The sequence below is a fragment of the Zootoca vivipara genome, chromosome 5 (genome assembly GCF_965207765.1).
Source record: "Zootoca vivipara chromosome 5, rZooViv2.hap1.1, whole genome shotgun sequence".
NCBI lineage: Eukaryota > Metazoa > Chordata > Lepidosauria > Squamata > Lacertidae > Zootoca > Zootoca vivipara.
Window position 1 is genome coordinate 34,418,553 of NC_142588.1, and position 24,180 is coordinate 34,442,732.

General features: G+C 49.1%; 2 protein-coding genes and 1 long non-coding RNA gene across 12 annotated transcripts in view; 1 reads left to right on the plus strand and 2 right to left on the minus strand.

Annotated features, from left to right (window-relative positions):
• The window catches only part of LOC148685641 (uncharacterized), a 15,916-nt gene extending 14,164 nt beyond the window's left edge, over window positions 1-1,752 (plus strand). The window contains exon 2 of the long non-coding RNA XR_015950193.1: window positions 1,321-1,752. This is a non-coding gene — a long non-coding RNA (uncharacterized LOC148685641). The remainder of the gene's footprint in view (window positions 1-1,320) is intronic.
• CYP26C1 (cytochrome P450 family 26 subfamily C member 1) lies at window positions 533-17,949 on the minus strand. Of its 2 annotated transcripts, XM_035138136.3 has the most exons (7): window positions 17,809-17,949; window positions 13,042-13,314; window positions 12,024-12,248; window positions 11,000-11,275; window positions 8,655-8,810; window positions 4,676-5,239; window positions 533-2,253 (listed from the first exon to the last, which is right to left on the minus strand). In XM_035138136.3, the coding sequence occupies exons 2-7, from the start codon at window positions 13,276-13,278 to the stop codon at window positions 1,855-1,857; spliced, it is 1,857 nt and encodes a 618-aa protein (XP_034994027.1). In that variant the 5' UTR covers window positions 13,279-13,314; window positions 17,809-17,949; the 3' UTR covers window positions 533-1,854. The 2 variants fall into 2 exon arrangements, with proteins under 2 accessions (XP_034994027.1, XP_034994026.1); XM_035138135.3 differs by lacking the exon at window positions 17,809-17,949 and having other exon boundaries at window positions 13,042-13,427.
• A 494-nt stretch (window positions 17,950-18,443) lies between these two features.
• The window catches only part of EXOC6 (exocyst complex component 6), a 101,019-nt gene continuing 95,282 nt past the window's right edge, over window positions 18,444-24,180 (minus strand). For 2 of the 9 annotated variants that reach the window (XM_088670356.1, XM_088670357.1), the window contains exons 22-24: window positions 21,565-21,677; window positions 20,360-20,371; window positions 18,444-19,649 (exon numbers count right to left, since the gene is read on the minus strand). In XM_088670356.1, coding sequence (XP_088526482.1) covers window positions 19,520-19,649; window positions 20,360-20,371; window positions 21,565-21,677 — 255 coding nt within the window. In that variant the 3' untranslated portion in view covers window positions 18,444-19,519. Of the gene's footprint in view, window positions 19,650-20,359; window positions 20,372-21,469; window positions 21,678-24,180 lie in introns of those variants that run through there. The other 7 variants (XM_060274853.2, XM_060274852.2, XM_088670354.1 and 4 more) reach the window with 5 other exon arrangements.

A 24,180-nucleotide genomic window follows, 5' to 3' on the forward strand; every position in this document is an offset into this window, starting at 1 on the left:
CTTGCTGTCTACAAGTAATAGGAATGGCCATTGCAGCCCTGCACATTGTAGATTCATATCGCCTGTATGTTTCCTTTTTTAAAAAGTATCTTCTTTCTGAGTTTCTAATTCACAGCTAGCGGTCTGGTTTTCTTCTTCTCAAATTATCCTAAATGCCGCAATCCATGGGCCACTAGAGATGGCAATTCCTACAGTAGCTTTAAGCAGATGTCCATAGGAAACGGGAGATGCTATTGCAATATTGTAAGCTACCAAGACATTTTGTCCAACCTTTGTCACTAAAGCAGCATCCTACACACTTGGACATTTGCATGGGAGCTTGTCCACAGGTTGAAATTTAGATACTGTAGATTAACCACATACACCACTTCACTTCTACAATTCCACTATCCACTCCTCCTTGGCTCACACCAGCAGCATAACCCACTCACATTTTTCCCCATTTCTATGAAGTGCTTTCATAATCAGCTGGAGAGAGGCACTAACAGCACTCTTGAGCCAAAAGATTTCCAAAGGACTTCAGAGACACCACTCAGGAATAAGAGATTTTATACAATACACAGCATTGGCCTATAATGAACAGGGGTACAGAATTAAAGCTATGTACTAATAAGCCAAGATCCACAAACCAGTTGGTTTGTGAGTTGGAACTAATTTAAACCCAACCACTGCTACTGGGGTTTTTTTTGGGGGGGCGGGACGGGACAGAGTGCCACCATCGTGGGAACTGTACCCTGTTGGCAGTTTGGTGTGAGCTTCTAGAGATCATCTTGAGCAGACCAATGACCAAGTGAAGGTTGATTAAGTGCATGATCATTGTCTGATGACTTGAATTTGCCAAGGAGCCATCACAGGTCAGAGTTCCAGAAATAGGGTCTATATATCACCTCAATGTTTTCAGTGGAGTTGGCTCATACATTCAGCTATGAAGTATGAAGGAATAAGAAATCAAATAACATGTATGCATGATGCAAACCATACCTAAGAAATCCTCCCCATATTTCTCCTAACAGCCTAGCATCCCAAATCCATAACTAGTCTGCATTTCTAACTGGTGTGAAATTAAGACCAGCCAATAGCAATGCAGTCTGGCAGATGAATCAGGCTGCAATCCCAGGCACACTTAACCTGGGAGTCAGTGCCATTGAACTCCAGCTGAGTAGACCTGTATATGTATCCACATACCATCTTCTCCTTCACCTGCCCTCTGATAGGCACTACCACCACCACTCATCTGACAGTTCCTATGCCTGCTTTGCGATATACTTACAGCATATCTATTTGGCAGGCAGATGGTTGACTGACTTTCCTTCCCATCAGGAACAGACCCACCACTACATTGTGATGACAGAGGAGCGATCTTGTCCTAAGCTGTGAGCTGCTCCGATGAAATTTTTTCCAGGAGCAGGTTAGATCTACAGAACACTCTCAGGTAACAATGCAGAACACTCTTGGGTAACAAACCCTCTACTTGACCTGCACAAGACCTACTTGACCTACACATCTTTTGCTTCTCCTAATAGACAACTGACAATGTTTCCTAGGATTCCTTCTGAGACATCTAACTTTGGACCGTGATTTCTCTAACCAGATCCCAAACTGGCATCACACAGACACAGACACACAAACAAAAAGTGCAACTAAGAAAGATGCATGTCTCTGAATGGATGCTAATAGGAAACTCACAGCCCATTAAGGACCGCAGACTTCATCCTTTCCCCTCCCACAACCAACAGACAGGGATGGGGCTTGCACCAGCTGAAAAAACCTACACTGGGGGAGGACAAATGTTTTGTCCTGGAAACATGTTCTGCCACGATCCTCAGCTGGAAATGCGTGTGAAGTTTATGGTTCTCAAGTCTCTGTTTTGCTGGTTCCGCTGCTTTCTCTTCCCTGCTTCAGAGGATGGAAATAGAGCTGCAAGCCATCCACCGGGTGCACAATAGGCACCGTTTGCATCTTAGGGAAGTGTGCTGTGGCCAGCTCCCAGCGGGCTGTGCTGACCAGTTCAATAGCAAGCAACTTGAGGACCATCTGGGCCAGTTCTTTGCCTATGCAATTTCGGACTCCCCCACCAAAGGGGATATAGTGAAAGCGGACGGGGCCAGCTCCTTTGTGCTCTTCCCGTTCCTCCTGCGGCACCCAAAACCGCTCCGGGTCAAACATGTCTGGTGGACTCTGATAGATGTTGGCAGTCTCGTGTGTGTCCCGAATACTGTACATCACACTCCAGCCCTTGGGAATCTGGCAGCCCTGCAGGAGGGAGACAGAACAAAATCAGCACCAGAGACAGCAACCTGCAGAGGGCAGCCTGCAAAGGGAAGAAGAAAGGAAGCAACTTCTGATCTAGACTAGAGCATCCACAAGGATCCCATCTTTGAGGAAGCCTCACAAATTCAACTCACCCGTACCATTACCCTTGAGCAGAAGCTCATGCCTATTAAGATGTTAAGAGACCTATAATGGGCGGTGCAGAAATACCATGGTTTCAGTGATGTGTGAATCACAACTTCAGGGAATGTACACTGAAGTATTCAAAATCCCGTTTAACAGTCGAATAGAAATGGGTATGCAACAAGTATTTGACAGAAAACCTGTTATTTCCCCCCACCCCACCCCCATCGACCTCTATCTTTGATGAAGGGTGTGGGTCTTGCAACACCTTGAGAGCATGCTAATCCTAACAGTGTAAGAGCCAGGCAAGAATAAATCTAGCTGACACAGCACCTAAAGACTACTCTGCAGCAATGCTTACAATATTTGGCACATAATTTAATTCTTATGCAGTGTGACAGCTCCCATTATCGGTGAGGCATAACTAAAAAGTGATTTCAGGCAGCCGGGCTGGGGAAGACCTCTGCCTGAAGCCCAACGAGATGGGTCAACAGCCTATGTTAATATTCAAGGGGTGTACAACTCTCAAATGCACATTATCACACTTTCTCTACTACCTGCACATATGCAGGCAGCCAAAGGCAATTTAACAAGCATGTTGTGCTATTTATTGCTTTGAGGTTTTCTGACAATCAAGTCATATGTACATTTTGCTAAATAAATACATATTGGACAGCACCTTTTATTTGATGCTATAACAACAATAAGATGAGGCTTGATCCAGAGCCCACACTTTTCTGGGAGTTTATTTAAATATATAAATGAGACTAGTACTCCATGTCCTGCACAAAAGGTCATTGAGTTTGCATGAATTTTTTTTTGTTTGTTTTTTGTAAAGGGAGCAATTTCCTCTTTCACCCCTGCAATCAAGTTTACTTGAAATGGTATCTGAGCTGATTAAAAGAGCAGTTTGGTAGTTCTGTGAGCCACAGCTGGAGGTTGATTCACCTAGAAAATTACGACTATGAGGAGTTTGTTGCAGCCATGGAGAGTTAGATCCCTTTTAACCCTGTTGTTAAATCCAGTACTTTGTGGAAAACACAGTTGCAGCAATCTTTCAGCTTATGAATCTTTCAACATTCTCCAAGCACAGCTTCCATCGCCAACCACTACTCTTCCCAATGGATGCTCCAATTGTAATACAGTGGTACCTCTGGTTAAGAACTTAATTCATTCCGGAGATCCGTTCTTAACCTGAAACTGTTCTTAACCTAAGGTGGCACTTTAGCTAATGGGACCTCCTGCTGTCACTGCACCGCCAGAGCACGATTTCTGTTCTTATCCTGAAGTAAAGTTCTTAACCTGAGGTACTACTTCCGGGTTAGCGGAGTCTGTAACCTGAAGCGTTTGTAACCCAAAGCGTTTTTAACCTGAGGTACCACTGTACTTGTAATGGCAGTAATCCTGCTAATTAGCCTAATGAACATCCAGGGTGGCCATATTCATTTTAAAAGGTAAATGTAAAGGACGCCTGACAGTGAAGTCCAGTCACAGACGACTCTTGGGTTGCGGAGCTCATCTCGCTTTACATGCTGATGGAGCCGCCGTTTGTCCTCAGACAGTTTTTCTGGGTCATGTGGCAGGGTCATGACTAAGCCGCTTCTGCTGCAATGGAACACCAAAACCAGAGCAGCGCACGGAAACACCGTTTACCTTCCTGCCGGAGTGGAACCTATTTATCTACTTGTGCTTTTGGGGTGCTTTCAAAGTGCTAGGTTGGCAGGAGCTGGGACCAAGCAACGGGAGCTCACCCCATCGTAGGGATTCGAACCACTGACCTTCTGATTGGCAAGCCCAAGAGGCTCAGTGGTTTAGACCTGAACAATTGCACCCTACCAATCCCCAGCTGTCTATCTCTTGAGGCACCAGTCTCAGTAATCAGTTCTATGGTTTATTCACTGAAACTTGATGGGACCTTCTTCACAACTCCTTTCATTCTCACAAGCCATCCCAGTTAGCTATCCACTACCGGGGTCTCCTGTTCATTGTATCTCTCCCATGATTCCCTGCTCTCCCCCCCCCAATTCCAGTTTCTACACTCTATCAATCATGCTTTCTCACAGCAAACCCCAGGGGCCATTAGGTTTCTAACTTATGAACCCCAAGTGCCCCTGTTGTTTCTTGCAACATTTCTGTCCCCAAGTAGCATCACTGGGAAAGGAGGGTGTTTCCCATGGCCCCTATGAAGTGGGCAGACTAACCTTGTGAAACCCAACTCAACCCAGCCCAAATTCCATGCACATCCACAAAAGCAACCCACGCAGCAGGTCACAAAACTCACATCCAGTTCAAAGGTTTGTAAGGCTGTCCTATAGCCTCCGGACACTGGGGGCAGCAAACGCAGCACTTCCTTGATGACGCAATCCAAGTACCGTAGGCGGCTCATCTTCTCCAGGGTCAAGTAAGACTGACAATAGTGCTCATGTCTTTCCAACTCGCCGAGGACTTGGCTTGCTTCTTCTTGTTTGGGTGCTAAGCAAGGGCAGTTTGTAGTCCCATGGACAGTTCCTTGGGCTGCTCTAGCAATGGGACCCAACTTAGGGACTCTGCCTTCCCTCTTTGTCTCTCTGTCTAGTTCTCCTTCCAGCATGGGTGGAAGAGGTGGATTGGAATCCCTGTCTTTGTTCTCTTTTCCATGGATGACCAGAGTCTCTGGGCAATACTGATGGTTTGTCAGAGAATCTCCTGCAGCGAGGCAATGGCACTGCCCGGTGACATCATGGGACACCAGCTCCTGCTGCATCTTTTTTATGACCAAGGGGTGTTTCAGCAACAGGAGGATCATGGAAGTAGTAGCACTGGCGGTGGTGAAGAAAGCAGCAAAGATCAATTCAATCGCAGACTCCTGCAAGATAAGCCATTGGGAGAGAGATTAAATACTCTTTTTTTGCACAGCACCCACAAGCCGTTTAAGACAGAGTCCACTTGTGCGTCCAAGTCAGGCAGGCACACACATTGTGATTAGAATTCAAGTATAACATTGTTAGAGCTTTCAAGGTGGGGGGAACCAGAAAATTCACATCATTTTTTTTATTCCAATCTGGCCTGGAAAACATGAGCAGCCATAAGAAATTGTTGAGGTGACAGTTTTGGTGATAAGAGCTATGGGCATAGCCAGGATTTTTATTGAGGTGGGACAGCCAAAGTTGTTGAGTTGTTTTTCTAAAAGAAATAATAAATTAATAAATAATAATATTTGAGGATCTAGCTGCCCCCCCCCTGGTTACACCCATGATCAGAGCTACAGTAAGGAGCTAAATTACTTATAAAAATGGCTCTTTATCCCAACTGCCTTGGGCTACCAACTGCAACAGTGAATCACTCCTTACAGGCTTGTGCAGTCCACACTTGTTACACATCCAAGCAGTGGTACAGCTGGGCCTAGGACTTTGGGGCAGAAGCTTGGGGCTCCACTCAGCAGGAGGGAGCAGCAAGCACAGCAGAGCTGGCTTACAGCATTTTAAAGTGAATTGATGCATGTTACTATCTAAGGTGGCGCTGTGGGTTAAACCACTGAGCCTAGGGCTTGCCGATCAGAAGGTCGACAGTTCGAATCCCCGCGATGGAGTTAGCTCCCGTTGCTCAGTCCTAGCTCCTGCTCACCTAGCAGTTCGAAAGCACATCAAACTGCAAGTAGATAAATAGGTACCGCTTCAAGCGGGAAGGTAAATGGTGTTTCTGTGTGCTGCTATGGTTCGCTAGAAGTGGCTTTGTCATGCTGGCCACATGACCCAGAAGCTGTCTGCAGACAAACACCAGCTCCCTCGGCCAATAATGTGAGATGAGCACCGCAACCCCAGAGACCTAATGATCAGGGGTCCCTTTACCTTTACCTTACTATCTAAGGATGGTACCATCTAAGGATGCACGTTACCTCCATAAGAGTATTAAGTCCAGAATCAAGAGCCCCTCTCCATCCATTAAATCCAGAGTCTAACCTGTGACCCTCTGGATGCTGTTGGACTGCACCTCCCATCATCCCTGACTGTTATCCCTGGCCACTGGCCATCCTGGCTGAAGCTGATGGGAATTTGAGTTCAGGGCCAGACAACCCATGAGGCCAAGTGAGGTGGCCACCTCAGGTGGCAGGATCCATAGGGGTAGCAAATTCCCATGTCAATCTTTCTTATATCATTTTTTTAAGCCAGGCTATCTCAAACTCGGCCCTCCAGATGTTTTGAGACTACAATTCCCATCATCCCTGACCACTGGTCCTGCTGGCTAGGGATCATGGGAGTTGTAGACCAAAAACATCTGGAGGACAGAGTTTGAGGGAGCCTGGTTTAAGCAATGATATACCCAAGTAGCAACAAATGTTGAAAAGTTTATCTTTATGCTGAAAAGAAAATATGAAAATTACGTGTGCTCCAATTAATCTCTTTTTGCATTCACAGGAGAAGTGGGGAACTTGTGGCCCTCCAGATGTTGCTGGGCGGCACCTCCTATCACAGGCATCCCCAAACTGCGGCCCTCCAGATGTTTTGGCCTACAACTCCCATGATCCCTAGCTAACAGGACCAGTGGTCGGGGAGGATGGGAATTGTAGTCCAAAACATCTGGAGGGCCAAAGTTTGGGGGTGCCTGTCCTATCATCTCTGACCATTGGACACACTGGCTGGGGAAGATGGGAGTCCAACATCTGGAAGCTGCAGGCTTCCCACCTCTGGTTTACAGAATAGACCACTTCACACACAATCCTAGCAAAGCCAATTTGCCAAAATAGCCATGCAGACGGGTAATCGTTGACTTCAGTGAAGTCACCACCTATTACAGCGGAGTCAGCATGGCATCGCACATACTTCATTGTCTGGAAAGAGCCTTTCTAGTTTAGACAGCTGCTTATGTCATATGGAATCCCATCAACCAGCTCATGTGGTTCTGTTTATCGTTTGGATCCTGGAAACACTTACTCTGACCATTCCAATAGATTTCAGTTGTCAAAACTGGAATGACTTAAAATTAAAATAAAAACAGCACAATCCCCAACTGTATTCTGTGCTTTAAAGATTACTCCTATTGGTGTGGTTCCTGATGGGTGATCAGAGTCACAGAAAGAAGCTTCACTTCTTTGAAACTGGTTTTTTAACCTCTTCCCCTAAAGTGTGTTTCGGACTGTACTGAATTGGCCCTATTTTAAAGAAAAAATAGCTTCTGCTCAAGGCTGCATATTATAATAATTCAGTTCAATATGAAATGTGGAGAAAGAGATCTGGTGTGGAGCAATCAAATAAACTCCAAACCATTTGCTGCAAAAATCTCCACACCCAGCCTTGTGGGGCTGCCATGAGTCCTGATTTTCCAGGACATGTCCCAGATTTTGCCTCCAAAAATTGCATCCTGGATTATTTTTCGGAAATCAGTCAAATGTCCTGGAAAACTGGCAATGGGGGTTAAATTGTGCAAAAAAAATGCTGTCAAAAAAGCTCGGGGTGTCCTGGTTTTTACTTTTTGAAATATGGCAACCCTAACCCCTGGATTCTATTCAGGATAAGTGCAGGAGGCCATATCAGATCTTCAGACACCAGATTCAGCACTCAATATATTCTCTTCCTTAGCTGAAATTAGGAAAGTTCTCCTTCTGTCAGTCCCACCCAGTGAAACCCATCTGTCCCTGTGGCAAGTGGGAGAGGACCGCAGTCCCCACAATGACTTCTGGGAGCAGTACTGACATTCATCGGCTTGAGGTAACAGGATGCTGTCACAGTGCTAGAGCTAAGCAACCCAATTCTCCCTCACAAAGAATCCTGGGGGCTGTAATTTGTCAAGGGTGCTGGGAATTGTAGTTTTGTGAAAGGTTAGAAACCACAATTCCTTAGGATGCTCCGTGTGTACTGCCAAGAAACCACTTTGAATTTTCCAAAGGAAAAGCATAATACAACCATAATAAACAAATGAGCATGATCCTGATCCATGCCTGGTTCAAAGTCAATGTGAGTTAACCAAACACCACAGAAAAGATGCAGAGCAAAGATCATGCCAGACAGAGTGGGAATAATTATTTCATCATATGAGGTTATTATTTCCACAATATGGTTGGAACTTGGAAAAGGAGTCTTATCAGGTGCTTGGAAGTCCTGTGATAATGTCCTGCTTGTAGACAGCGTGGGATGGACCTACAGAAATGACCCTTGCACATGATCAGAGGCACTTACACCTTTATTACTTCTTTACATGTCCCAGGTCATTTTGGAAAGGACCATGTTTGGTTGTGTGAGCTAGGGGACAATTGTGACCACTCCAGGAGACTTAAAAGGAGTTACCTTCAGCTCCTGCATGGTAAATTCTTTGCCATGCTCCTTGGCACTGTTGATAATGAAATCCAGAGCATTGCTGTGAGCCTCAGGATCCTTCTGCTTCAGTTTCTCCGAGATGGCTTTCTCCATGTACTCGTGTAGCAGATTCCTAGCCTTTATTCCCTGAAGAGTAGAGGTTCAGAGAAAAAACAGCAATGGCTAAGGAGAAAGGCACAGACGCAGACACATATACACACACAGGTCTAGCGCCTTTGGAGGCCGAAGAAGTCAGAAGTCGCTTATTGCATACTTCTCCAGGACCCAGGTAGGAGCTCATTGTAATTAGAAGCGGCGCTTAATATATCCTCTTCCTTCGCTGAAACGGGGAAAGTTCCTGTCAATCCCACCCAACGAAACCCATAATCAGTGCGGTGAGAAAAGAAATTTCAGGACTACAAAGCCCTCAGCCGCTGAGCTGCCAAATTTTGAAAAGGTGAACAATAAGAGGAAGCCGGGAACTCCAGCGGTGGGGGTGGAGGAATCCGAGATCCTGAAAGGCCATTGGTTGGTAAAGAAAAAGCCCAATAAATGGCACCACACCTGGCCCAAACTTGTGCTAGAGTTGCGTGTGTTTATGTGAACAATCCCAAATTATACCAGGAAGGGAATCGTTTAAAGCCTTAAATTGTAAGGCGTCGCAGCCGGTGCAATGGGAGCACGGATGAGACAGTGTTTAAATGGATCTCAATGCCTTTTCCTCTGCCACCAGGGAGCCACCGTGACCGTACAAAGGCACTCTGCATTGACGATGCCTTTACTCCACAGGACGCAGCTTGTTCCTGCCTTTTGTGCAATGCGATCCTCTTAACTCCGAAGGAAAGAGTTCGAGGGGATTTATTTCCAACTCAAAGAATGCTGTTTTGGATTGTTGCTTTACCTGTCAGGGGAACCCAATGGATTTCTACGAAACGCGCTTGTGTGTGTGTGTGTGTGTGTTGAGAGAGCCTTAGGCTGCGATCCTGTGGACCTGTGAAATCAATAAATAAGCCCCAATGAGCAGTGAAACTTGATGCAGGTCTACTCAGAAGTAAGTCCTGTTGAATTCAAAGGGGTCCTTAGGCTGCAGTCATAAATCTCTGTTTACCTGGGAGTAAGAGCCAGTGAATTCAAAGAGACCAAGACGCATTGAATTCAAAGGGACCTAGTTTTAGAGGAGAGCTGGTCAGCACTGCGCGACCCGCGTCCACGGGCACTGCCAAAATCCCTTCACAGCCAATAGTGGTAGGCCTATTGAGCAGAAGTCGCAGAAACTGCTCCGCTGCAAGGAACCAGGTGGCTTTGACCAGGCTTTGAATCTGGACCAGTAAAGAGCTCAGCCTGCCCAGTAGCCTGTCGGGCAGGTTAGAACTGGCACCTGTTCTTCATGGGCTCCGCTGGGTTTCGAATCGTTTGGGGGCTAAATGCAAGGCACTGCTCAGGTCCAGGCAGCTCCCCCCCCCGGCCTTTCAAATCTGAGGATGAGAACCAATTTGTGGTCCTGCCGCTTGTCAGGCAGAAAGAGCCTTTTTTGTGGTGACCCCCTAAGCATTGCGATCAGTGTTCCAGCACCATGCGACAGATCCCCGACTTTGTTCCTTTTAAGCTGGACACCCTGGGCAATTCAGACTTTTCAAACTGAATTTCGCACCGTTCATTCTATATGAGAGTCAATGTGCAGCTGAGCATATAATGTTGCAACGCGTGTGAATATTAAATCAATTTACAGTAATCAAAAACCTTCCTTTTCAAAGGCTTTAGAATAGGCAGGTAGTTATTTTGTTTTAAATGGGATTTTGTGCCTTTAAAGGTTGGTGCTGTCTCATTTGTGCTATAAACTTAATTGCGTCCTGCTTGGGGGGAAAGCGGTGGATTTAAAATAGCCTACACAAACAAATAAGCAAGAGGTGCAAGCTGCCTCTGAGCAGGTGCAGAATACCTTTCTAAAAGAAAATTATTCCAGCTGCTTGGTCTGAATCGAGGATGGGGCTCCCTAGAGCTCAAAGCCAGAACCTTACCCCACCTCCGACCCCCAAATAGGCCAGAAAGGGGTCTTTCACTCACTTTAATACTTGCTATTGAGGAAAACCGCCTTGAGACACCCATAGTTTTGAAAGGCGGCCTAGAAAGATGTGAAATATAAATAAGGTCTAACCGATGTATAGGGTAGGGATACAGCCATAAACGCACTTTCGACCAGGGGTTCTAGGATTCTGCGCTCATCAGTGGCATTAGCGGGACTTCAGAATGGATAGGGGATAAGTGATCATGGTCGGAGTTAGTTCTTTGGATGGCGATGAGGATGGGGACCCACACACATGCACACGCAGCCCTACCTTCCGCAGCCCGCTGAAGGGGATGTTGAGCGGCAAGGAGAAGAGATTCTCCACCAGCTGCTCAAAGGTCCGAGCCAGCTCCTTGAACTGCTTCTCCTCCAGGCTGAGTCCCAGCAGGATCCGCGCGGCGATGCGGAAGGTCAAGGTCTTGGCGGAAGAATAGACGGCGACGGGGCCCGCCTGCTGGCACCAGCCGCGCAGCTCCCAGCGCACCACCTTCTGGATGAGGGGCAAGTAGCTCTCCAGGGCGGAGCGGCTGAAGACTCTGGCCAGGATCTGACACGGCGAAAAGATAAGGGAGAGAATCACGGCGGGCGGTTTAAAATTAATGGGGGGGGGGCCGGCGGTCGCTACTACATCTGGTCGCCCCAAAGCCCCAGACCCATTTTTCCCCTTCACCAGTCCCCCAATTCTTTTCCCCCGTTCTGGTCTCTTGAATGGGTCAGCCGAGATTCTTCCCCGAAATATATCACTTTGCGCGTGTTTGAATGCTGAGCTATGGGGTGGGGAAACTTTCCTAAGCAGGGAGACGTTGCCTGTGTTCAGTTATATGAGAGAGAGAGAGAGAGAGAGAGAGAGAGAGAGAGAGGAGAGAGGAGAGAGGAGAGAGGAGAGAGAGAGGAGAGAAGGAATGTAAGAATGGGAGGTTGCAACCCCGGCCACCAGCAGTAGCCCTAAGTAGTATAGTCCTAGCAGCAACCAAGAGAATTGCGTAAGGCGCTGCGCTGGTCCTAAAACTTTGCGTGGAGTGGCTACTGGAGTCTGCGACAGCACCAGCACAAACTTTGACAGCCAGCTTTTAGCTATAGGGCTCCCCACCCCTGGATATTGCTGGACCGCATCTCACATGGTTCCTTGCCATTGGCAGTGCTGGTTGAAGCTGATGGGAGTGGGGGCCCAACAACACCAAGGGGGAGATGAATGCTAGCGAGCTGCCTGCTCTTCCCCAGAGGGCGCCTGGGCTCGGTTTCAGGCTCTGCGGCCAAGGTTTCCCTCCCCAGAGACGCGTCCCTCAGCCCCCTACCTTCCTGCGCTGGCGGTGCGCCTCGGCGCTGGCGTTGAGGAGGGTGTGCGAGCCCAGCAGGATCTGGGTGCTGAGCGGCCACTGGGCGCTCACCAGGCTGTGCTCTCCCAGCAGGATCTTGCGCACGTTGTCGGCGCCGCTCACGCGGATCACCGGCTTGCCCAGCAGGTGCGTCTTGAACACGGCGCCGTATCTCTGCCGCCGGGAGCTGTGGAAGCTGGAACCCTGCACAGCCAGTCAGATAAAGAGAGGAATGGAGACCGAGGGCTGGACTCAAGCTTCTCAAACAGTTTGCGAAGAAAGTCGACGGTGTCTCTGAGGAAGTGAAGAGCGCTTTCCCCACTGGTCTGAGTCCTCGCAGCTGCTTCTTTGTGTCAAACATATCCCGTTCCCAGAGAAAGAGCACCATCGGCCCGAGATCGCCTCCGAGTGGGCTCAGAATGCCTTTTCAAAGGGGAATCGGTTTATTACGATTCCTAAACTTCAATCCTGGGACATGTGAAGAGTGTATCTGAGCCTCACAAAAGTGCTTTCCTCCCTGCATTGAAGAACACCTCTGGAAATGATACAGCCTTAGGCGCACCTGCTTGGGAATAAATCCCACTGAACTGACAGCAGGGCAAATGTGTCATAAAATCATACAACTATAGAGTTGGAAGGGACCACAAAGGCCATGTAGTCAGATTCCCTGCAATGTAGGAAACCAATGTAGGAAACCACGAGCCTGAGATTAAGAGTCTCATGCTCTGCCGACTGAGCTATCCCTGATTTGCCCAGCCCCCGTCTCCTCCAGCTCGAGGGCTTTTGTTTTCCCATCCTGAGAAATGGGCGACTAGCGGTAGGACCTTCCTCTGAGCGGGACACCCTCACTAGAACTCTTTCAGAGCCCTGATCATGTTCAGAGTGCCTCTGGGCTGAGCCCCCACCCGCGACCCTGGCTGCGCTAAGCCCAGGCGGCTCCTCCTTTCCCTGCAGCAGCCCCCTGCACTGCCCTGCCTTCCGTCGCCCCGATGCTCACCTGGACCAGCCAATGCAGGGTCTCGCCGAAGAAGGGCCAACCCATGGAGCCCTTGGGCAGTGGCAGGGCGCTGGTGCGGTCTCGGCTCAGGCTCCAGCGCAGTGCCCACAGGTGCCGCGCCAGCGCCAGCAGGAAGGCCACCGCCAGGCAGGTAGCCAGCGCAGCCTCCAGCCAGGAGAGCGCATCCTCAGAGGTTGCCACCGACGGTAGCATCTTCGCGCTCTGGCTGGGCAGCATCGCCCGGCGGAATTCACTGGCTGACTGTGGCTTCAGCTGGAGAGGAAGAGAGAAAGGGAATATTGGAGAGGGGAAATCGCAGTCAAGGCTCTGCTGCCAGATGCCAGGACCCAGGGCATCCTACTCCGGATTAGGATTCTCATAGAGGTGGGCTCAACTCACCATACAGGAAGCAAAGAAGCCAACCCATCCCCAAAATGCCACTTTTTATTCAAAGATGCTTTTCCTCGCCACCCGTCCATTAAAGTCCCCAAAGGAATATTACGCAAAGCTTGCGATCCAAAGCGGGCGCGCCCGCACAAAACCCGAGATTCAAACCCGGAGGGAGGTGTCAAGGAGACCTCCAAGACACATCTCCTGGTGTGTCTCCCCCCGCCCCGGCCCCCACAAAACATAAAAGGAAACCCAACAGCGCAGCCACTTTGCTCTCACCTCGGTGGGGGTCTCTTCCCGTTTCCACTGCGCGTCTGAAAGAAACGCAACCTACTTTGAAAGGATCGGGGAAACTACAACGCGCCGTCCTTTCCTTTTGCGGTCAGGGAGCGAGAGGGGGCCATTCTGCTCAGAACCGGCGTGCCTGGGATCGGGATCCAAGCCCCTCGAACCCACTTGCAAGCGCCACGAGCCCCATCCTCGACGGTCAGCCCCTCGGCATCCAAAGAGGATTTGACCGCCTAGGCTGCTCGCGCTTGGGGTAAGGACTCTGAAGAGGCTTCTTCTTCACCCCCCTCCGCGTTTCCCCTTCTCTGCCCAGCTGTCAAAAACCGTCTGCGCTCGGGCGCTCCTTCTCTCACCCTTTGGGACCATCCTTCGCGCACAACCCTTTTAACTATTCTCTGCCTTGCACAGATTTATATAGATATTGGCCAGCCACCTTCGCTGGGGGGGTGCGCCTGCTGACGTCTCCGCTGCATATTTAAAACTGGGGGCCGAAAGCGCTGCGATTGGCGCCTGAGAGGGTTCGCGATGAAAGGTGGGGGGAGGAGGAGGAGGAAAGCGCTGCTGGGACGGACCTCTCCTGTCTCGGGAGGGGGAGACTCGCCTCGCAGGTAACCCAATAGCAGCCCACCGGGACCCTCTCCGCACCGCCTGGATTTGGAAAACCAGGCGGCCCATTGGAAGCACAAGGCGCTGCTTGGACTGGCTCCGGGAGCAATGCAGGGCTTTATGCCAGGAGAGCTGAGACCTGGGAATAAGCCCCCGCCCCTACGGTTAAGGCAATTCTAGCCAGGTCTACTCAGAAATTAGTAAAAAACAAACAAAAAACCCGCCCTTGAATTCAGTGGGGCTTACTCCCAGGTAAGCGGGCTTAGGGTCGCCGCAGGTTAGCTCTGTAAAAGTGATTCAGAGCAGGGGCGCGCAGAAAGATCTGTGGGTAATAAGACTTCTTGGTAACAACAAAACAGTTAATTCACCTCAGTCAGCCCTTTCTAAATCAGGAACATGGGGATCTGCCTTATACCAAGCCAGGTATATCTACACGGGCAGGCAGACGCTCTCCAGAATGCCAGGGAGGAGTTCCCTCCCAGGCCTACCCGGATTGAACTCGCGACCTGTAAAGCGGGTGCTCTATCACGAAGCTGTAAACTAAGGTTGTTACCTAGTGGGAGGAATTTGCACTTTCAGAGGCAGTGGATCCCAAGGTGCTGTGGGGGGGTTGCCTCTAGCTTCCTGTCTACGGTTGGTGTATCTCCGGGTTTAAAAACTCTAAGCAGATCTCACCAGCCTGAAGTCTGTCAACATCTGGTTTACAGAAGATCAGGCAGGAACACTCAGCTCGACGCTCACCAGGTGGCCTTGGGCCAATCATTCTCTCCCTAAGCTACATTGCAGGGTTGTTCAGAGGATTAAATGAGAGGAGGCTGGGGGCGGGGTGCCTCTATGGATCACCCCTCAGCTACTTGGAGGACAAGCGCGATGTACATGGAATAAACCAACTGGGTTTCTTTTGCCGCCCCAAAGAGGGTGGTTAGGTGTTTTGTGGATTGGAAGCCGCAGGCGGCAAGCCACGCGTCTCTCCCCGTCCCTCCCTGAAATAACCCCTCTGGGCCCACTTCGGTGGGGTGTAAAAATTCCCTCCGCGTGGGCAATGGCGAAGCAGGGCTACTTCAGTCCGACGGAGTTGGGTCCTGTCGTTCCAGGAGAGGCGGGACTGCCATTTCAAGCAATATTAAAGAGAGATGCGAAGACAGGGAGATGAAAGCCCTTGCTTGCTAACTCCCAAATATCACCCATAGGTAGCAATGGGGCGAGGCGCCCATTAGCTGACCTGTAATCTGTGCTTCTCTCTCACTTTATATCGCGGATTGTAGCTGGTCCAGCCCCATCTCCATTTACGCAGGCCGGACTTCCAGCTACCTTAGCTTGAAGGTAGTACCGGTAAGTAGAGTAAGTAGGGTGAGTCCCTCCCGGGGAAAGCTTAGTAACTACACAACCGCCCCAATCCACATAGCTTTCGATCAGGGGACGTTTGTACTACCAACTCTGCACCGCTAATACAACGAATGCTAGTGACTCTTATTAGCAAATATTAATAATATGCACCCATGAAGTTCCCAAGTTTCTCTAATCGCTGCGCGGAGAATGCCTGTGGTTTGCGCCGCTTTCCTAAACATTTGCAGCCAAGTTCTGGGTGGAATGACGCCGAAGCGACGCATCTCTTTTGCAGAGATTCGCTTCGAAGGTGGCAATTGCTCAGCAAATTTATCTCGGGTGCAGCCGGCAAAATTCCTTCAAGGAACCGGCAAAGCCAGGGGAACAGCTCTCCTGGAGAGATTAGCGAAGTAAATGCGGTCGCTTCCCAAGCCGCGTTCTGAAGTCACCTTACAGCTAACTGGCGTCTGCTTTATTGAACATAAAATTAGGAAATAACACGACACACGTGCTCTTGCGTGGGCGAATGTCTTAGGTTGCATTTGTGGCAACAGTAGGGGTAAGGGAATTGAACGCTGATAAGTAAGCAGCTTGGTGACTCCCCCACCCCACCCCATTGTATCTCGCCTTTACTGCATATTGTAGAGGTTTATTGCACTTGCTTTTGTATTATTATTATTATTATTACCGTATTATTATTATTATTATTATTATTATTATTATTATTATTATTATTATTATTATTATGTCCCTCAACGAAAAGACCACAAAGACATGACCTGCGGAGAGAAGACCCGAAGGCCACAAGCGACGAGCAAATGGCCATCTTAGACGGTGACAAGAACCTCAGGCTGAAAAGACCTGAACGACTAGTTTTGAACCCTAAGGCACGGTCGGTTTCTCTTTTCCTGTTCAGACAAAGCGGGACCAGAAACATGCGGGTCCATTCCGCACACCCCATCCTCTCTCCCAATAGCCCAGTTGTGTACTCACTGAACTTGCTTAGTCCTGTCTCTCCGTCCCTAGTTTTTTACACTTATTTATTTAGAATACTTATACCCCGGCTTTGTCCCGCTAAGGCTCTATCTCAAATCACCTTCCTAGCCCCAGGGGTGCCCTTTTGACTACATAAGAATGGCTAACGAGTGACATTAGCGGTAAAAGCGCCAGGATTTTCTCAATACTGGTCCTTAAAAGAGAGAGAGAGAGAGAGAAAGGAGTATTTTCTACTTCCCAAATAGGGCTGCCCCTTAGAGATACAGCATCTATAAGTGCTGGAGCGCGCGGGGGGAGGGGGTGAAGAGGTGAAGCTGCACCACTTTCCAACCGAGATGCCTAAGTGTGTGGTGCCTCCTTCCCCGCTGCAGCGCCTGCCAGCACTCATAGATGCGTAAAGCCCAGGTCTCCGCCTTTATTCAAAGTTCTTGCAGGATGTCAAGATCAGAGAGGACACCTTTCCCTGTTTCACTTAATGTCAACGGGGGACTCTCTGGCTCTCCATCCATCTATCCTACACCCCGCCCCGCCCTTCCAGGGCCCGTTTCCCTCCTGCATTTGTCAAGAACGGGGAAATGATTCCAGGTGCCCGGCTTGGCGCAAAACAAGCGCGCGGGGCGCTCATCACGTCTCCCAAGACTGTGAAGGCCAAATTCCCGTCGATTTGAGCTGCTCTATTGACTCGTTGAGTCTTTGCAAAATCCAAGATTGTTACAGGCGCGTCCTTAGCATATAAGAGCAATTAGGGGCCTGGCCAACCAGATGCCTGGGGAGGGAAACCAGTAAGCAGTATTCGAGCACAAGAGCCGTCTCCCCTCCTATGGTTTCCAGCAACTGGTATTCAGAAGCATTGCTGCCTCCAACTGTGGAGGCAGAGCACAGCCATCATGGCTAGTAGCCACCAGCAACTCAAAATTTGTCTAGTCCTCTTTCAAAGCCATAGAGGTCACCGCTGCCTCCTGTGGAAGCGAGTTCCATAGCTCATCCTTGCGCGGCGTGAAGAAGCACTTTCTTTTTATCTGCCCTGAATAGCTTCGTTGTCCATTTGACCCTCTCATTCCCAATTCCGCCCCCAAATTGCTGGAACTTCAGCAGCAAACTACTGGCCCACTTTTTAGCCAAATCTGCACACCTCCCTCGCTAAGAAGCAAAAGAACTTACCCGACTGCCTCATGAGGAAAGGTGGGCTGCAGAAGCCTTGTCGCAGGGCAGATCAAACCCTCCGAGGATGAGGCCAGGCTGGCCCCGTCCATGCCCTTTGGGGGCCATCGGTCTTGGCCAGCAAACCCGAAGCGACAGCTCTCTGTCTTCGGCTCCGATTGATCCTCCCGGCAGCTGCCCCCATCCCTTCCTTTTTTTAAAAAAAGGCACAACCCAACACCCCCAGAGTTCCTCCCTAAACAATGCACGATTGAATGCAGCTTCAATCTTGTCTCCTCTAATGAGAAAAAAGTGGGAAGAAAAGAAAAGAGAGAGAGAAAATAAGCAAGATGCTCCGAGGTGCCCTGACTTTCCGGTCGCATCTCCAAGGCTGGTGGACTTGGCTGGGAGGGGGGGGGGGGAATCTTCCCCGGTTGCACACTCCTTGAAATCGCGGCTGCTGCTCCCACAAACCGTAGAGGCCGCTTGGACAGGCAGGAAGATCCGAGGGCGCGGACGATCTCGACTGTGCCTGAGCCGAAGTCAGAAGGAGAGATTCGTTTGATCGAAACCCCGATGAGAGAAGGTCCAGCAGGCTGAGACGCAGCATTCCCCCATTAGGAAAAAAAATGAAACAAGCCACACCAAAGGGAGGGTAAGGTTTATATTACTGTATTCGGGACTGTCCAAATAACTTAATACACCGAGCTCATGAAAAGAAGGAAAGAAAGATACATTCTTGATGCAAGTCCCTCGGTTCATTTGGGGTTTTTTGGAATTTAGGATACATTCGCTTTGCGTTTCGAACGAGGTTGCTCCAGTGCAGAAGTTGAAAATTGAGGGGAACGGAGTGGGGTGGGGAATAGCTAGTCCTAGAAACACCCAGATGGACACACAGAGAGAGACCTACCTACACTACACAACTACACGCACAACATTGGCATTGCGCTGCCTTATCCCTTACGCAGGCAGAGGAAACTGGGAGGGGGGTGGTTTAAGAATTGTATATAAAAGTCCCGTTGCTCATACCCGAGAAAAGTCCGGTTGTTCAAAGACCACCAAGGCCGGAGTTTTGATTCAGGTAGTTTGGAAAGGCTTCTACAAAAAAAGAAAACCCTCTCCTTTTTTGCCCCCGCTACAAGGAAAGGAAAGAAGAAAATCTGGTACAGTATAGAAAACCTGTTGGATCACTTAAGGCTAATAATTTACAAATAATACAGGAGAGTGCGTGTAAATATATATATTTATATTTATATTTAAAGAGACAGGCAACTATTGAAAAAGAAAAAGTTCCTTGTTTTGGGAAACATGACCTCGGGGTTAGTGTAGGGAGCAGCAGTGGCGGATTGCGTGGCAATCTCACCCCCACCAAATCATTTGGAAACGGGGAGGGGGGAATCTTGAGGCATTGCCCGCAGACCGCAAAGAAAGTTATTTACAACCCCACTGTTGCATGTACAATTTGGCATTTTGCCTTGGTAAATATAGAGCCCCATTCCACCCCTACTAATGTATGTGTGTGGGGGGGGGTTGTTTTTGTTTTTACAAGTTGTTGTTATTAAAATAGCATTAATTGACAGCAATGCAGATGCTCAGGTTCTCTCCGGCTGTTTCCTTTGGCCGGTCCCTTTCACAGCATCTTTTCCAGTTGTCCATGGAGCAAGTACCCTAACCGGGGAGACTCAGGCTTAGTTTTCGGCCTGCCCCGCCGGTCTCCAGAAACGACCGGCGTTCAGGAGTGCTGGGACATCCCGTTCACCAAGCCTCGCAGCTGCCTCACCACCGTCTCGATGAGCTTCTGCTTGTCGCGGTCGTTCTTCCTGAACTGGGCGAAGATGTTGTTCTTCTTCACGTCCTTCATTCTGAAAGCAGAACGGGCGAAAAGGAAAGTTAGTTCGTTAGTTTTCAAAAGAAGCCCAAATTTCCTCCTCATTTGCGTTCGTTCCCAACGCAAAGGGTTTAATGTCCGCAGCCCCCCACCCACCCACCCACCCAAATGCGCAAAAAACGGCGTGCTCGGAAAGTTTGAGGTTCTTAAGCAGCCGAGTTTATGGCACCAGCTTAATCCGATTTTCTTCCAATCGGAATGGCGGAAAGAGCAGTCTAGGCGAAAACAACAGAGACCCGTGAACCTCAAAGACTAAAATATTTTAGGATGGCATAAACTTTCCGGGACCTGAGTTAATTTTCCAAATCTGAAAATTCTGAGCTGGGATGACAAAACAGGATTTTCCAACGCAAACAGGACCTTTTTTTTAATGGGCGATGGAGGCTACCCTAAATATTATAGATGTGTGGAAGTATCCATGGAATCAAAGGGGATTCTGTTACAATCAGTTGTTTTTGAAGTTACTTGCACAAGGAACAGAATGTAGTTCATTGCAATTCGTAGCCTATATGGGCAACTTCTTGTAACCATTCAAGACACTTTAGTTTGGCATGAGTTGTGTTTGGGGGTTTTTTTTTGTCAGCCTTCCTATTAATCTCTTCGAAGCGGAACCCTGGAATACCAAAAGGAATAAATTCGGAGTGACAGTAGAAGTAAAACCAAAAAAGTACAAAAAATACATACCCTCTGTGGACTCTGCAAAACGTTGGGGCGTTGCGAGGGGGGAAGAAAGAAAACGAATCAACAGTTAGAAAGGAAGGGGGTAGTTTAAGGCATAGCTAAATATTTATAACGCCTTTACATTTCAGGGTGTAGTTGCAAGCGGTGTTCCTTGACTCCTAAACGCTCTTTGCTATTCCGCATTTGCGGCGAGGCTGAAGCTTCCAGAGAGCCTCGCTGCTTCAACCTAAAGAGGTTTGCTTAGACGTTAAGTACCACTCAGCTCAGAGGGACGTAGTCCCAGGTGAAGCCTGCCCAGGACTGCACCTTCTTCCCCTTTCTCTTTCCCTTTATCAAGGCAGCTGCCGTGATCCGTGGAACAGCTAGACTGTGGAGGCATCCATATCTCTCCCTCCCTCTCTCGATCAAGGTTAGATCCTCAACCAAGGCCTGCCTGCATTGGGGGCATAGGGCCACTGGATCAAGTGGATCAACTTTTTTGTAGCAACCTGATCTATTATCCGGTTAAATCAAAGCACGTGGACTCATTGAAGGGGGTGGTGGTGATGGGAATTTTGCATAGCGCAACGCAAGCAAAGACCCCATACTGAAAATAATCATTTTTAATACTCCAGTTTAGTCACATTTGTGTTGGCGTTTTTGCTGCAGGTCTCTCTCTCTCTCTCTCTCTCTCTCTCTCTCTCTCTCTCTCTCTCTCTCTCTGTGTGTGTGTGTGTGTGTGTGTGTGTGTGTGTCTGTCTGTCTGTCTGTTTCTCTATCTCAAAAAAAATAGTTACATATTTTTGGAATAATTTAAAACCAAAAGGTCTTGAAAATTAGGACGTTTACCAATTGCTCCGAGATCCACCCCACCCACACTTCGCCATCTTGCGTGGGCTTCTTTTGGGGACGCCAATGAAAGGGGACTCGTCCGTCCAAGGAAATTTAGGATGGGCAAATTTCCTAAGCGGGAAGATGCAGATAGTGTCCAGTCCTAATCACGAGAGATCCGGATGGAGCTGTTAAAACTAAAAGAAGCACGTCCCCGTTTGCAACGGGACAGGCGGCACCTAAGCGCACGCATTTGGGTTACTGTACAACCTAACCTTTCCCTATGCGTGTCCTGGGGGGGGGGTTGCCCTAGCATTCGCTCTCCTGCAAGGCATTGGTCTCCTAATACTGTAGCGCCTGCAGAGATGGCTAGAGGAGGAGGGCTGTGTGTGACTCACTTCTCCAAGAGGGCCAAGGCGATGGTTGGATTGACGCGCAGGTACTTGGAGCTGGGCTGCCCGTAGTCGGCTAGGTAAGTCGACCAATCCCACACCATGAAGAGATCCAGAAGCTGAAGTCGGGGGAAAAAGAGGGGCACACACACAAAGTGACGTTAAGGGCCTCTGGGGTGTGGAGTTTCCTCTCGCCCCCAATGGACGTGGCGATTTTGCCCCGTCTCCTTCAACCACCAACTTTCTTCCCGCGTTAGGAAGAGCTCAAGAAGCACAACACACACACACCCGGGGGAGGGGAGGGAAGGAAGCAAACGAATAAATGGAAATATGCTTATTTCGTCAATTTAAATCAAGCCATTAATAATAATAATAATCCCCCGTTTTTTCAAGGCAGAGAGCCCCTCGGGGCCGCCTAAAGAAGAACCAATTTTGAATGGCATGAGATTCATCAAATGTAACATCCGCTAATGCTAACGAGCTGGGCTTTGGCCCACAGCAGTTTATGTCACAAAATGTATCGCATAACCCACCCTCCCTGGTGAAGGGCGGGAAATAAATAAGTAAATGGGCAAAATCGAGCATAGAAGGAAGTCAATCACAGAAAACAGGCACGAAATATCGAAGCCAAGACCAAGAGGGAGCCGAGAGACTTCAGAAATGCACTCCAGACTTTCGATAAAATACGGAGACGTTATAAAACAAATAAAAACCCCACTGGCATGACTATCCCTCATTTTTCAGGGGGAGATGAGCTGCATTTGCAGCGAACCTTAGTTTGTAAAGCTCTGCCTCTATTTCTATTTTTTTCGTATTTTCCACAGCTATTCATGGAGGGCGGGAGATTGGCTATGCTCTGTGTCATTAATGTGAACAACAATAAAATCATACCAAATGGAAAGAAATTGGTCCTTATTTTGTGGACCTCTAGCGGTTCTAAGTTTATATGTCCATTTTTCGAGTAGGATCGATTCCTACACCTTCGTGCGCTGTTAAGAAATATCTTCATTTGTTGAGGATTTTAAAGCTTGCCACAAGGCACTGCTGTGTTTTTTTGTTGCAACACAATACACAGCTTAGTTAGTACCCCTTTTGGGGAAGGGTGCATTTCAGCGCTCAGCCTTACAAAGCATGCGTTTACACACGCTGTTCTTACACCTTAAAACGGGAAAAAGTGATCACTCAAGTTCCACAGATAATGCAATCGAAATACTCGTTAATCAGAAAAACGGCCGGGCGCCTCTCCCTCGTTTTAACGGGGGTATGCTTTTCATATCAAAATTAAAACGCGTCTGAGTGGAATATGAATGTTCGTTCCAATGCCTCTGTACGCCCTGCTCTTCCCACGACAGGCTTCAAAAGTTGCCTTTATGAAAAGTACTGGCACAAGGAAACTGAAGGCGAGGAACAGAAGGAGCCGGGATAAAATAAATAAAATAAAATAAAATAAAATCCCTCGGAAGGGACCTCCACCCCCGCTCCTTCCAGCTGCCTTTGCTCGGCTCATAATACCCAGCCGGAGCTGCTGTCAAATCTGTGCGTAATCTTTTAAAAGGCGGCGTGACTCTCGCAGGAAAGCGCCGGGCCCCGCCGCCAATTTGAAGCCCTAATCCCCTCTAAGCCACTTAAACCCAACTTCCGATCCACGTTTCTCATTGTTTCAAAACTGCCAAGCCCTTCACTCGCTACTTGGGGCGCGGATCGTCTTCCTTCCAGCCCCGGCGGTTTCTGGAGAGCAGGTAGTTTTGGCGTCTTTGAAGGAGCAAAGGAAAAAGTGGGGTGGGGTGGGGCGGGGCGGGGTGGCCAAGAGGAGTTTCTCGCGCGTTTATTCATCTGCTCATTACCAGGGCTCGGTTTGCCATTTCCTTTTCGCCTTAACCTGGAGACCGTGGTGCAAAAGGAAGGCGCGCCTAGGAGAGGAACGGCGGGGTCCCCCCAGCCACCTACACTTGCGCCGCCTCCGGGGGCTTTTTGACACTCCCAGAGAGAGATTTGCAAGGAGCTCCGGTCTCCCGGCTTCCCAGCGAGAAGGGCCATCCGGGTTTTCCCACGGTGGCCCTCCCAAGTCGAGCGGAATCTTCTTCAGCCACCTAAACTCGAAACCAGATCCCTCCGGAGGAGGAGGAGTGGGGAGGATGAGCGGCACTGGATGCCAAGCAAACAGCGGCTGGGGACGTGGGAAGGCTGACGCTAGAACTGTCTCACTAAACCAGGGATGGGGTGCTCAAGTCCCATCAGCCCCAGCCAGCGTAGTCCAATAGCTAAGGGTGGTGGCAGGCTAGTGCCTACCCTATCCCGCTACACTTCCTTCCATGCCTCCAGTCCCAAGGCTGGGACTTTCCTTCTTAATCTACACCTGGAGTTTCATGGGAGCCCAGGCAGGGATGAAGGAGGAGTGGGTCAAAGCTGTCCTTGGACCTGTTCAAGGTGCCATCTTCCCTTGCCACTGACTGCACAGCCCGAGTCCACTGCAGGGGTGCCAATTTGAATAAAATATTGTGGGGGCCCAGGTAAGCCCCGCCAAGCATAACCGATCACATGATGCAGTGCACACATACCATTTGAATGGGAATGCCCAACAACTTCGTTTTGATATTTTATTGTGGGGGCCAAAACCCACAC

Coding starts and splice junctions, on each gene's coding strand:
- CYP26C1 (XM_035138136.3), bottom strand. CDS start 13,278: ATGCTGCCCAGCCAGAGCGCGAAGATGCTACCGTCGGTGGCAACCTCT. Junction 8,811..10,999: donor CCTTCAGCGGGCTGCGGAAG/GTAGGGCTGCGT, acceptor TCTACTCTTCAG/GGAATAAAGGCTAGGAATCT. Junction 5,240..8,654: donor TTACCATGCAGGAGCTGAAG/GTAACTCCTTTT, acceptor CTTATCTTGCAG/GAGTCTGCGATTGAATTGAT.